Here is a 14,857-nt window from a genome sequence, read left to right on the forward strand (position 1 = left end):
TAGAGGCGTCGCGACCACGCGCGCACCTGCACGCGGCAAATGGCCCGAATTGATCTTAACGTCTCTTGAAGCGCGGCTCGGGGGCGCGAGCCTTAGCATTCCGATAATTGTACGTTGCGTGTGTGGGCAAAGGGTTAAACCCTGCGCACACAGGCCGTCACTCGATAGGACGTTGCCACGTTGCCGACGTGGGCGAGAATCAATTCAGCCGCTGGACACGAAGTCCTGTTGATTCGATCGCAATTAAACCGCGGCGAACGCATTGCAAACTGCGACGCCCAAACACAGACGAGCAACTTCAAGTGTAGCGTTACATCGGAAGTTATACCGAAATCGATAACGTGGCATAAATATTTCAATCATTTTAAACGAATTTCTAATCGGATTTATTATAGAGATTAATGTAATTACGAGAAATAACGGCTTCGATGCCGAAATGTCTTCAGAACGTTTGAACGAGAATCTAAGAACAATTTAATATAAGATGTCTGCTAAAATTGTGCACAACTTGTATACGCGCAAAAAAAATTAAATTGCAAAGTAACTAGATTGCCGTTTTATCAAAGTTACGTTGTACACGCGGTGTTATAATTTAGAATGTGTATTCAAATTATGCAAAAGTATTTCTTGAGAAATTCCCGGTTTTTAAAAAAATTTTATTATTAAAAATCACATGTAAAATTAAAGTATTTATTTAATGTAGCTTTGAAATAAATTTATTTTGTTGTATCATTTAATGTTTCTTAATCGTACAAAAAAGACATTTGAGTTTTAAATATTAAATATTGAATTTCAGAAAATACTAAAAAAAAAAAAACAATATAATTTAAATAGCATATAACGATTTGTCTGCAACACGGCTCACTAAACGTACAGAATACAAAACGTGATTAAACACACAACGCCAATTCAAAACGTTGAGTTTTTTATTATCGCTGATTTTTTTTAAATAAAAACTCGCGAGTTATATGAGAATGTACATGAATGCGTATGCTATATTTATTGCTAATCGATTGCTGACATTTTCATCAAAAATTAGAAAATATAATTAAACGAAATAATTCTATTTAAGAAATAGGAGATAAAAAGTGAACAAAAAAAATTAACAAATTTCCCTGAAATTCAATAAAATCTATGATTTTCAAAGATAAAAAAATCCAAATTTCCCAGTTTTTCTCGATAATACACGTGCCGTAATTAGAGGCGCTAATCGCAACGCCAACGTCATTTGACGTCCTTTGTGGGCTCGAGAAATTGCTGACCACAATTATATTCACGTTAGGAAACACTTGGCAACGCGCGTTCAATCGTTATTACTGTTTGAAGTGTCAATTATTTATAACATCGAAATCGTGCCGCTGCAACCCGCGATATGAAGGTCAATGTAAATCTCAGTTAATCCTCTTAAAGAAGATTCATACGCCATACGTAAAAGAGTTTTACGTATACAACTGTCGTACATTTACACTAACAAAGCTTTAAAGATTCATTATTAATGTCATCATTATTAATGTTTTACCGTTGTGTTACAATATATATCTTTTAATTTGTTAGTCTTATCTCCTTTAATGTTTCTTTCTTTAATTAATGCGTTAGATAGAAACTCTTTTTCTCCAGTCACGTAAACGAGTGTCGCGATAGAATTTTATTTTACCTCTATTTCATAATATCTTAGAACATTTAGTACTTGACGAATAATTATAATTATTATCGTTATACAAGCAGCTTGTGAAACTCGTGTAATTTTACAAACATCCCGTTTTGGAGAATTTTGCAAAGCTTTCTGGTATTAACTGTGACCTAGAGATATCTAGCAGACTGAAGGACTTCACAGTGTAATCAGCGAAGAGCCTATTTGAGCAGTAGCCGGTTACGTAATACCACATATTTGCAACGTGTTCTCTTCGCAGCTGGTGGTCCGTCAGATAATCCGGATTAAGCCGCAATTTAAATCGGGCCGTACGCGTACCGGACCGAGGTTAGATTTAGTTTAAAACTCCCTGGCATTACGTGTCGCGCTCATAATGGACGTGAGCGCGGTATATAATTTGTCCGATTTAACAAAACAAAAGCATTTTGCACGACACGTCTATTAAGGCCTCGACGGATATTTTGTAACTTTTTGTTTTATAAGCGCAGCTAATTTTACTTAAATTCAATTATGGATTCAGTATAAAACTGTAGAGAATAACTTACTCTCTTTACGCTCAACATTTTCCATGTAAATATGTACATACATTTTTCCGATATTGAATTTGAATTTTAGATTCGCGTAGATAAACCAAACATTCTTGAAACATGAAATACATAGGGCATAAGTGTGTAAATGTGTGTACGTGTTGCAAGCATGTAGAACATTTTTGTCTATGTACATCGAGCAAAATTTCCCGTTGCGATGCAACAGCAAAGAAAAGAAGCGCAAAAGAGAATCGCGGAATTTAAAGCACTCCGCGAAGCTTTCCCGCGTCTTATTCCGCAATAAGGGTAGACTTTTGCATCTTTACGCCGATAGAGTTCGGCGAACGCGCGGAAAATGTATATTTCCCGGGCGATATTCCACGAGAAAATACGCTCGACGTTTGTACAGCATAGATCGTGTGTGATAGAAATGATATACGAGCTGTATTTTTTTATTATTTCATGCGATAGACCGCCGCTCCCCCCCTCCCCTCCTCCTGTACCAGCAGTGCGCGCGATCGGCCATTTCACGGAACCGCTTTCAAAAGCACGATCGTATTTTTCTATCGTGTGTTTCTGCTGCGTCCCGTAAAACTTCAATTTCACGCATGAAATACCCTCGGGCATAATCTACATCAATATCATGTAATCTGAATACAATCTCACGTTAAAAGAAAGATAACTTTCATTTTGTTCGAGTGTGACGCGGTGATGCAAGTGTCCCAGATGTAGAATTTAGCAATGGGTGAAATGTTTTCGAGGCTCGAATCAAATCATACCTATTCCGGATTTACAGCTCCTCCCCCTGCGTGCAATATTTTTTATTTCCGACAATACGATTCGCTAATACGACGGTTGTACACCCCGTGCACGATGTTCACGCCCTAATGGAACCCCGTCGTAGCTCGGGGGTGTTTAAGCATCAAGCGCGTAGCACGGGGAGAAAGCTCCGAGGGGCGAAAGTTAGAGGGGGAGATAAAAGTGATAAGAAAGTTTTGACCCACACTTACCGTTCGGCACCGTCGGCGGTTTTTTCGTCTGTACCCTCGCCGTTGCGTTGTTCACCTGTCGAGTTAAGAAGAAGCAGGCATTAGAAACTTTCCTTCCGAATCACAAGAGACTTCCACTAACTAACATCGCCCATCTTCCGGGATCCGCGCGTGGCCATTTTACATGGCGCGTAAGATGTTCAAAGATTCCTTCAAAGAGGAGCCATTAGGTTGATATTCGCGAAACACGAAAAGATTTGGAAAGCTGTAATCGCGATCTATAATCAATTCAAAGAGTTAAAAAAAAAGAAACATTTCGCAATTTGATTAAAGTTAATTTTCAACAACAAACAACCACGTGAAAAGAACTCCCACTAAAACATTTGCGAATGTATTGTAATTATGTGACAATTATCCGAAAGTATTGCGACTAATATTAATGAAAAAAAAAACGGTGGTCACGTAAAAATGAATTTAATATTAAATTAAGTAGAAAATGCGTCCGAGTCGAATAAAATGTGAGAAATTCTGGCAATTTCATGGGGCCGCACGCGCGAATCCTGTAATCAAATATGCATTGTTCGATGCAGAATCTGATTTACAGAGCTGCAATTTTGTTCACCATAACGTTATGAGATTTCGATTCAAAATACGATAATCGTATGTTTTCTTACATCGAACAAGCGAATTGCAAGTAATATTTAATAGACGATTGAAAATTATGCGGACGATTGCACGTTATTTTCTCCCAGTTGTTTTTTTTTCTTTTTCATACGACCCGTATTTCAATTATATTCAAGTTTGGCGGACTGTTGTTTCACGGTACACTGGTTATATAAATCACGTATATTGTACATATATACAACGATAGGTGCTTAAAACGTGCAAACGCCACAAGTTTCTTGAATTCAGAGAATTAATTTTGTCCTTTGATACGTAAATTTGGAATAAAACATGTATTGTATCAATTAAATCAATTTCTCAATTTAGAAAGTAATCCTGTGACTTTTACAAAACGCACATTCAACAAATTATCAACGTATTCATTCACGTATCAACTGTATTTTGAAATACATCCGAATTCAAGGAATGCTATTCTCTTAACGTTAACAAACATGTAACAATACGTGAAAAACCCTTCTACAAAGCAAAGGGGTTTTTCCCTTTTACAGTTTCTAACTTCCGAGATGAAGAAAGTGCGGTTCAATGTGTGATAAATTGTGTGAACGGTGTATGACAAATTGAACGGGACTTGAAATAGTTTTTTTTTCCCCACACAAACCGTATTCGAACGGCAGATGTACACGGCGGATATATTTTACGCGTCACACATATATTTTATAAAACCGACACAATTTTATTTTCAGACCAGAACGACGTCATTCTACTATATTTGACGTTAGCGCTATCTCAGAAGTTAGAAACCGCATTCTTCGCGGTCGACGAATTTAACGCTCCAGTAAACGACCGACTTATTATCCGGTAATGCGATCGGTATTATCGAACTTGCGTTTATTTGTCGCTTTCTAATAACCGTTACAATGTTGCGCACGACTGGCGTATCGATCCGTGAACTAAATATCGACAATAAAACATGATTTTAGCGTACCGCGTGCCGTAACTAATACGGCACGCCGCGTGAAACACGCGCTTAAATAGCGTGCGGACAATTCTCGCGTTTAATCTCGTCGACCCGCAAAGAGAGCTTTTACATGCGCGTCAATTGTCGAGGGAGAGAAAGAGAGAGAGAATAGAGTGCAGGTGCACAACGTGGTTAAATAAAAGTCAAATGTGTCGAAGAGCGCAACTAATTCGTTTTATTGTACACCTTGTAGATATCAGTTTCGCGGGACAGTTTAATGAAATTAAAAAAAAGGGGAAAAGAAGATTGATTGCTCTTCCTCTCTCTCTCTCTCTCTCTCTCTGCTTCCCGGCATAACCGAGAAAACAATAGCAGAAGCCTTTCGTCGATTTCCGATTATTTCAATTTCGCTCAAGTACCTTCGCGTCTGGCAAAGAGGGACGAGTTTCCGGGTGAATCGCGACTTGTTTCGTTCGTTATCGAACGGGTCTTCTCTTACCATGGGGTTCTTCTGCTTTGCTTTTCGTGTCCTCTACCTACCTAACAACCATCAGCCGTCCGCCTTCTCGTTTTCCTGTCCCACTTTGCGCCCACTTCAGCGGGGATACTATCGAGGCACAAAGGGTATCTGCGATATCGTATCGTACGGCATTGGCGAAGTTTCTATATTTCGAAGCGCGGAACGAAAACGCGCGTCAATTCAGCACAAAATGTTTCCCCGACAGCTCACGTCAATTGACACTAAATTGACCTTTGAATTCTTGGCGAGATATTTTATTTATTCTCCGATAGTTTTCCATTGGGGGGGGGGAAAAAAACAAATTTGTGATTCAGATTTAATTAATGTCGTAACAGACAAACATTCGAAGATTAAAATAAATAAATCAGAGTATTCGAGAGAAATGCAATTTGGGAAATGTGAAAATAAAAGTTATAATCGTTACTTGCTTAAACTTGAATGCAATTCACACGGGATTGCGTTAATTAAAGCGCTTATGTCGCACGCGAATTATTTCTGCGTCAATTTATTTTCTTCAAAATGACTCCGACGTGGCTTCGCATGTTAAAAGATCTTAAGACGAAATGCAATTTTCCTGCCGCAGTGAGGGAAGCAGCGGCGAATAAAAATTATTTACGCTTCGCGTTCACTCGAATTCGCGGCAGCTGAAACGCATCTTGAGCAGCGTTCATCGTATCGACTCTCACGAGGATTGTGAGTTACGAGGCTTACTCAGGCCAATCACGCCCGGCCTGGCGCGGCGCATCGTCGAGCAATTTGCATTTTACGATCTTGTTTCCGGCAACGAAGGTTTGGTGGCTGCCGTAGATCTCGCGTCATAGGTAGTACATGGCTAAACGAACATTATTGGAAAATGCAGGCTGACGGTAGTAGTAGTAGTAGCAGCAGCAGCAGTAGTAGTAGTAGTCGTCGTCTTCTGATGAAGGTACAAAAGTTTTCGCGCTACGGAACGGCATTCTCATTAATCACCTATAGTAGAAAATTTCAAAGATGGTATGTGATAAAGATCGTAAATTATTTAAGCTATATTGTCGGAACACGGGATAAGCTTTTTTTAAAGATGTTACTGACCGTTTTCGAATAATATTTTAAATAATTCGTGTCAAAAGCTCGACGTTAAAAATGTTCAGAAAAAAAAAAACGCATATCCTGTGCGTCCTGCTATGTGAGCTCTTTTTTTTTTTATTAAATTCGATTTTCGTCCGCGTCTCTAGGTACCATATACTGTACGAAATGCAACGGAACATAACGTTGCAAAAATCGCGCGCGACTGCACTTTAACGAATAAACAAACGAGCGAATCGCGAGCCAGCGGATACGTTCGAATCAGGTGAATCGATCCGTGTCGATAATAAACAAGCGTGTCCGCGCGTGAGAGCCACCTTGTTCCGACAAACAATTGCGGCACACGCTCGCGAATTTTTGTTTGCGCGTGTCGCTACCTCTCCCCCCCCCCTCCCTCCTTTCTCCCACCTGCGAATCAGTGTATCGCATTCGACAGAATTCAGTCGATGAAAAGCACCGCGAACGATGTGCAGCCCGGGTCCCACGATTGTTTTGCAAATTATAACCGCCAATATTAATGATACCAAACTGACACCAACAGGTAATTTCAATTTTGCGTGTTATTGCTTGTATATTCCTTTAGAACGCCCGCTCCGGCAAAGCGCTGTACGTGTTATTGTTAATTCCCAATTTTATGAATTACAACGCGGGACAATAAAATAATATCGCGGTCAAATTATTTTTCCAATATTTCCTCGAGAACGCAGATACAAATCGCGAAATCCGAATTAATATCTCATGATTGTAAAATGGGTCAATATTTCTATTGAACTATTAATTTTAACGCGCGCTGCAGTTTTAGCACATTAAGCTTGACTAAATCGAGCGTAACAGATATACGTACGATATATGATATTACACTTAATCATGTATCGCGTATAGTACCTCTAAATTCGAGGTACTAATTTATAAATGAAAATTTCGGGTTACACACCGATGGTGAATATTTTTTCCGATATTAGTACGAGAAAATAATAAAAATGTGAATTTATAATACCTATTCCTCACATATCGCTAAAGTTGGAAGTGCACGTGGGAATAAAAATTTTTGTATCTTCGATCTTTGCTTAAGAGCACATGTGTACGTACAAGCGCAGGTCGAATAAAATTCAACGATCAAGATAAAAGTATAGAGATCGATATCTCCGTATATCACATTTTCGCCCTTGATAGATCTCATCGGCGTACGTCGGTGGGGGGGGGGGGGGGGAAGGGGCTCTAAAGAGACAGTCACGGTCTTACGTGACTTTTATTGATTCGGCAAGGAAAAAAATTATGGATGCAGGCCACTGAATAATATGCTAACGAGTGCTGTGACGAAAAAATGCATCGACGGCCTTGTTATGCCACTATCTATAATAGCGTGGAGTACCGCCTAAAATTACACGTGAATCAATATTACAGACTTTTCCCCTGAACTGGTCTCTGATCAATGTTATCATATATATTTAATCTCGAGTGCTGCTGGCTACGCTCGCACATTACGTACGATTTTTATGGCAGACGATCGGGAATTATGGAAACACATTTAACATTAAATGTGTAGAGACAATACTGCAATACTACTCACTCTCAATATATAATATTAATTATAATTTTGGTAAGATTTACTCTTGAGAAAGGTACTTCTTTACGAGATTCTAAAAAGAGGCATATTCCTTCCGCGTCAATTTCCAGCTTAATGAAATACCATTTACTTCTGTACTGCATAATACCACCGTCGCACAATGCAATTGGCTGCGGGCAGGGGACAGATGAAGGCAAAATGGCGGCATTAATCAAGACCCGGGTACAAGGACGATCGGCATCCGAAGGATTTAACAATCGACGCGGCAACTCCTACCCGTAGAATCTGCGTTTCCCGCGAGTACTTATCTTGTACCTGTGAGGGAGGTTCGAGAGGGAAGGGTCCCGACTCTCGGACTTAGGAGCTGCCTTCGAGAACGACCGGTGGCCGGTCGAATAAGCGAAATGGCACTTTGGAAATTTCGAGCAGACTCGCCTGCTCGCCTTCGACGAGCGGACATCTGCATAAATTTGACTTGCTAAGGTCGAAAACTCGACCACCGGCCGGACTGCCGGGGCTGGCCGTTCGAGGGTGGCCGTGCCTGGAGTAAGGTGCCTGTCGTTAATACCGGAAGCGATGTACGTAACCTATGACCACCCGACGTCACTTCCGCCGGGTCGTGCGGTGAAAATGTACGAGGTAATCGAAGTCCTACTTCCCTCCCCTTTCGTCCCTCCCTTCCCCTCTATTGGTCATCTTGCTTGCTTACTAACCCGATACCCGCGCTACCCCCGTGACCTTAATGGAGGGACTTCGCTAGTTTCACCGCGTTTGGTCATTCGCGTTATTAGTTGAAAATTTTCTCGTCTCCCGACGTCTCTCTTTTAATCCGCTTGCAATCTTCCAGTCCGTAACACGACTCTTTCGTGCTGCCATTTGCTTTCTAACTGGGCACGTGGCGCACTTTGTAAGATCACTCTGCGAAAATACGGACGGATTTCTTTTCATTAAAAAAGAATTTTAAAAAGAGTTTGAAAATATCTTCGAGATAGATTTTACAGTAATGAAGAAAAACAGCGACGCGAGGAATAAAATAATTTTTAGGTCGACGAACATTGTTGCAAAACTTGCAAACTGTAAATACGTAACGAGGAAAGATGGCTTCTGCTTTTGCACACAAACACGCGGCGCGATTATAACTTCAAGAAATTCGTTACGCTGTTTGTTCAGTCTGTAACCTTTAGATCTTCATCGCGGTTGAATTTTCAATGCGTTATAAAATCGGAGCCGCGGAAATGCTCCTTTCCAATTCTGTTCACGGTACCCTGTATGAATTTTTCATGCGCGATTTAATCGCCGATTCGTCGATTCTACCTTTTCCCCAGTGTTATGTTTGCACGTTACCGCGAAAAGCATCGTACCCTCCGGCGTCGTCGTCGTCGTCGTCGTTGACCCAGAATGTCGGCTACTCCTTTGCATCTTCAGGAAGAGCTTTTTCCGCCCCCTAACCGACCACCGTTATTCCATCAAGGCCAGACCCGTTAAATCGCGTTCATGTCGCGCGTGCGGCAACTATAATTTTCGACCTGTCGATGTGTACACGAGTTCCTTCCTAAACGTAAAATATTCCTCTCAAAAAAAGAGCCATACACGCGCGAACGAAATGAAATACAATTCCAAAAGATAAAAACTGTAAACGCGATCCTCCGCGCAAAGGCGAACGAATGCAAATCCACTTTCCCCCGGCCACGTAAATTGTAACGTATACACGTAAGATGCACGACGGAGGCCATTATATTCGGCGACTATGTCGGAGAGTAATATTTCCTCTCCATTTCGCTATTTACGTATTCAAATTTATTTCGTTTCTTTGGATACGCGCGGAAAACGCGCTAAAATTCCCCGCGCGCTTACACGTCACCGAGTCCCCTCCCCGTGGCATGTTTGCTTATTCGTCCTTCGTTCCCCTTACTTTTTATACCTCGCCTGTCCATTTTAGATCGCCTTACGACGGCATTAGCATCGTCATTATCCCCCCCCGCGCGACTTCGACTCGGAATCCTCAGCCAGCCTCGTGCGGGGCTAAAAACGGGGGAGAGCTTTTCTTTCGACGATACTTCTTGCCGTTTTCTCACTCTTAGCAGTTCCGCTCGTTAATCTGCATTCTTCGTCCACCCCGGCGGGTCGGCGAAGGTAATTTCAGGCTTCCGCAGCCTCAGTGTCATTTGTCATCGCGCGCAAATATAAATCGCGCTGGATTATGCATTCGAGGCTGTTCCTTAGCTGAACTGCCATAAGCACTTATCACCCGGCTCGATCGACCCGCTCAAAACGCCTCTATGTGGATTTTCCGCTACACGCGACGCTTTTTGCGCCCTATCGACGGATCTACTAGAGTTTTTATCAGAGACAAATGTTTGGACGATATCTCAACGGACAGGAGCGCGGAGACAGAAGAAGGATCGTTATCGTAATCTTAACTCATTATCTGCCGGTGCAGTAAATGTGAAAGATCGAAGATAAATGATTACTACGTGCTCGACGTAAGAAAATAAACACTTCATATTTGCACAAGTAAGTGAAGAAGTGCGAACTACCGTCGAGCGGATCTTGACGCTTGATATTATTTTGTATGTAAATCTCTTGAATACATTTTCACATCGCGGAATGAGGGAGCTGAAAGTTCGAATCGCTGAGATAATATTTTTCACCGTAAATTATTTACGGCGTTAAAGTACATGAAGTATATCGTTACACTTGAGAAGTATTGAAAACCAAATGTTTCTTGTGACATTTTCTTTTGTATTTATTTGTTGTAAAAAAATTTATTTGTAAAAACGAAATATACATTTTCGTGAAATATTCTGTGAAATATACTTCTGCAAACTATACCTTATTTAAAGAGATAACATCCAGTGTGCGTAAACATAAATTATTTATTTACTAGAAATAAAACATTTCATTCGCCCTATTTAAATAAACCATTTAGAGAAAAATAATTAAAATTTTTTAATAAGAAATAGTGTATATTTTACTCCAAAAATTTTATTCCTAAGAAATAAATTAATTAGAAAAATGAGATGCATTTCCTAGAAATATATATTTCGTTTTCACAAATAATTTATTTTATAACAAATAAATATCGAAGAAGACATTATAAGAAATATTTGATTCTCAATACTTTGACATTTTTCTCTCAGTGTATCAAATTGATAATCAATTTGACTTAATTTGTGATACTATTTCCAGCTTACGTTTATAATTGCGTTTCAAGTGCTCGACGCACAGTTTATACAACTGAAATGCATTTAAGATTTACATATAAAACACTATTAGAGAGCCAGTCATGATTGCAGTTAGCGCTTTTTCACTTATTTGATTAGATTTAAATGGTTTGGCTCGAATTTTTATTGTAAAAAAAAAAAAAAAAGAAATCATAGCGGCAGATCGAGAGAGAGAAAACGCGAAAATTTCATCGCGCTTAATCGAAGAGTATCCTGCGTACGTGCCCGGTTTCCGGAAACGCTTCAATTCCAACGCGATTATGAGAGATCAGAAGTTATTGTGAGATACCTCGGGAACCTAACCTAACTCAATCTCGTGAAAATCGCAACACTAGCTTGCGAGAAAGTTTTTATCCGGAAATTGAAAGAGCAAAGAGAGAAAAGCAGAGAAAAGTCGGTATATAAGGTAAGGACGCGATGGGCAGTCGAGCCTTCGGAGACGCAAACGATTCAATGCGCGAAACAATAGGGGGACGATTACAAAGGACGTTCATTAGGATAATGAACCATTGAATGCGATATCTGCCGGTTGTCGCGAGCATCTTGCCTCCTCTTGTAAAAGCGTCGAGACTTAAACCGGTAAACTTAAAACAGAGTCGATCTCTTTGATGATCTTCGATTAATCGAAGGTAACTGGCCTTTCGCTGCACGTTTCCTCGCCCGGAATTCTTCGTCTTCGACCTCTCATTACGAGTAGGGGCGAGAGGGAGACGGAGATAGGCGAACGGGGGCAACGAAAAAGGTCGCGAAATCGATGAACTCGAATTGCGTGTCCAACCGACAAGAAGCCCGTTCCGTCGACCGTTAGAAATTAATAACCGACGAGAAAGGTTCGCTCCGTGCCCGGGAGAAACACTTTTCCCTCTTTACTACATAATACCCGTTGACTGCAGCAAGCAAGCCGCGCGCACTTCCGCGTACCCTCTCATATGAATTATGCTTCCGGCGAATTTGTGCTTCGAAGACCCGCGCGCCCGGGGAGTTTATAGACGCGAGACAGCATTCGCATCTGCGTTCGTTAATATTTATTGTCGTTATTATCTCTCTCTCTCTCTCGCGGAGACGCTCGGGTAGACCCGGGATTCATCAATAATAACGTATAATCCGCGCAACAAACCGTCTTCCCAAAAAACTTCCCGTATTCGTGAAAAAATACGCTCCTCCTCGCATTTCGATCGACTTCCCATCCCCCGTTTTCTCTCCTCGTCCGATTTTCTCGATTCCGACCGGGACGCATCGGATGCGACGACGAAAATGCCGATCGCGAATAAATACATCGCGATGAACGACGCCACCGAATTTCACGAACGAGTTCATCTCGTTGCCCGTGCGTTAAATTGCGCGCGGCGCTGCCGCTCGTTGATCTGTAAAAAAGTAACCCCCGCCGAATCGAGTCGTCGTTAACTCGAAGAAAGAAACGTGAGGTCGGGACACATTTAATCCGTGCAATTGACAATCGATTTTTTTTTTTAAACTTCCGTCTCTCTCTCTCTCTCTCTCCTACCCGAGGATCTATTTAATTTCCAAAGTCACTGAATCGAATTAGCGTCCGGAATTATTTGAAGCTTGAAAGAGATCGCGGAACGTTAAAAAGTTGTGCCGGCAATTAAAAAGCCTCTCAGGGGAGATTAACTAATAAAGTGACTTTCTCCCTCACGGGACGCTGCAAGGAGATTTGCAAAAAGCTAATTGTGCGTTTCTCTCTCTTAAATCGCCCCCCCCCACCCGTCGCGTACATAACTGCTAACGATAAATAACATCGGTCCTCGTGAATTTCGGGAAATTTCTGCCGGACGTACTTTTATTTCTGTGTCTCGCGAATTTTTATTCCGTGTCTCTTTGGAACTCCGCCGGCTGAAAATTAACGCGAAAAACCGGAAAAAAGGCACGGGTTTTTTCTAATTTAAGATCGCTCGCCCCCTTCCCGCCCCCTAATCTCTTCCGCAATTAAAGTGCTGCGCCACGTTCGTGAGAAAATTACGCGTAAAAGAATTCTCGTTAGAGCTCTCGGTCTTTTTACTATTCCCCTGCCATCTCGTTATTCCTGGTCGGGGCGTTTCAGCGTCTACGCCTCTTTTTTAACCTCTTGCTCTACGACAGCTCTTAGAAAATTCAACAAAGGGGTCCTGGGGCGCTTAAGCGCCCCGAGTGAAACGGGTCAAACGTCGTCACACAAGAGTGATGACGTACGGGATATAATCGCTTTAAAACCACTCTCGCGCTTTTAATTGGCAACGGCGGCAAAAGATCTTTTCGTCGTATACCTGCATACGTGGCTTTCACCGCTTTTACGAAAAGCGAAGCTCGCGCGATCGCAAGGTACAAATAAAATGCAAATTGCTCGTGGAAGAAACGTCATTATTGCGCCATTATCACGTGTAATTAGCGCGGTGTTTTTTTGTGTCTCGATTGCCACTTGCGAAAGTACTTGAGCATCTCTGTGAATTCTACCACCTTACACATCTACACAATGTTTACACTAGTATTGTATATTCTAAACGTATATTATATCTGTATTAGTTACATTATCAAATATTGCAAGTAGGATTTTATTTTAGGAGAAAGTAAGCGCAACGCGTGTGCCGGTCGAAAAGATTTTAAAAAAAATTCTTTGCGAGAAATAAATAAAAAAAAACTCACGATCAGAAGTGAAATAAAAAAATAAATTCAAATGACGAAGTATTTATGCAGCAATTGTGTACCCGTGTCTTTCGCAAAGAACTTTGAAATATTTCTCTCTTGTGCTAAGGAAACACAACTTTTTATCAGATTTACAGCTCTATTTTATCAACAATTCCTCTATTTTCTCTTTTGAAATGAATACTTCGTCACTCGTGTGGCTAATAAACTCTAATGAAGATAGTCTAATAAAAAAGCCGTTAAAACTCTCATTCACTTATGCTAAAAATGCGAAACGAGTGTGAAGTGAAAAGTAATCGAGAAGAGACATAAGAAAATAAAAAAATTGAAAAAAACAAAAACAAAGGAACGTTTAATCTACCAGTGAAAATCGACCATGGCACGGTTCTCGTGTAATCGCGTGAGAGAGCGGGCAGTGCGAGTTGTATTTCTCATTATACACATATGAGTCCCGATTTTCTTTGCTTTGCCGGTTAAAACGAAATCCCGGCTGCGGTGATTTTCCTTACCTGTTCGGACACTTTGCGAGGTCCTTTTTTCAGTGGGCCCCTCAGTGTCATGTCACGATCAGCGTTTGCCCGTTAATCTCTCTCTCTCTCTCTTTCTCCCGATCGATTCGATCGATTCTCGGATCGACCATCGTACGTTTTTCTTTCTTTCTTTCTTTCTTTCTCTCTTTCGCTCGCTCTCTCAGACTTTTCAATCAGACTATTCAGTAACGAGTCTTTCTCGCTCGCTCTTTTTCTGTCTACCCTTTTACCCGCTCTTTCTCTCGCGCAGAAGCTCTCTATGGAACAACAGGAGATCTGCGTGAGACACGACCGTATTTTTGCAATTGTCTTTCGTTTTGTTTTGCCTTTGTTGGGTGCTCTTTTGGTTACTCTCTTTCCCATGGTATTCCGAACCGAACACAACCGGCCGGATCGTCCGCCGAGCAGCGGGCGGGATTTTTCCAGCTCTTTTGTATGCGGCTCGTTTACCCGGTCGTTCGACGACTATTCGCGTTTTGTCACGAGCGCGTCCACCCCTTCAACTTCGTTCGCTCTGCATCCGGGACGCCGCCAACGTGGACCTTCCCTTTTCTTGTTTAAC

The 14,857-nt window shown here is 41.3% G+C and overlaps 1 protein-coding gene across 8 annotated transcripts in view; it reads right to left on the reverse strand.

Moving 5' to 3' along the window:
• The window catches only part of LOC105830666 (RNA binding protein fox-1 homolog 2), a 284,616-nt gene that overhangs the window by 49,310 nt on the left and 220,449 nt on the right, over positions 1 to 14,857 (reverse strand). For all 8 annotated transcript variants that reach the window (XM_036290412.1, XM_036290413.1, XM_012670151.3 and 5 more), the window contains one exon: positions 3,189 to 3,243. In XM_036290412.1, coding sequence (XP_036146305.1) covers positions 3,189 to 3,243 — 55 coding nt within the window. The remainder of the gene's footprint in view (positions 1 to 3,188; positions 3,244 to 14,857) is intronic.

The sequence above is a fragment of the Monomorium pharaonis genome, chromosome 7 (assembly GCF_013373865.1).
Source record: "Monomorium pharaonis isolate MP-MQ-018 chromosome 7, ASM1337386v2, whole genome shotgun sequence".
NCBI classification, from domain to species: Eukaryota; Metazoa; Arthropoda; class Insecta; order Hymenoptera; family Formicidae; genus Monomorium; species Monomorium pharaonis.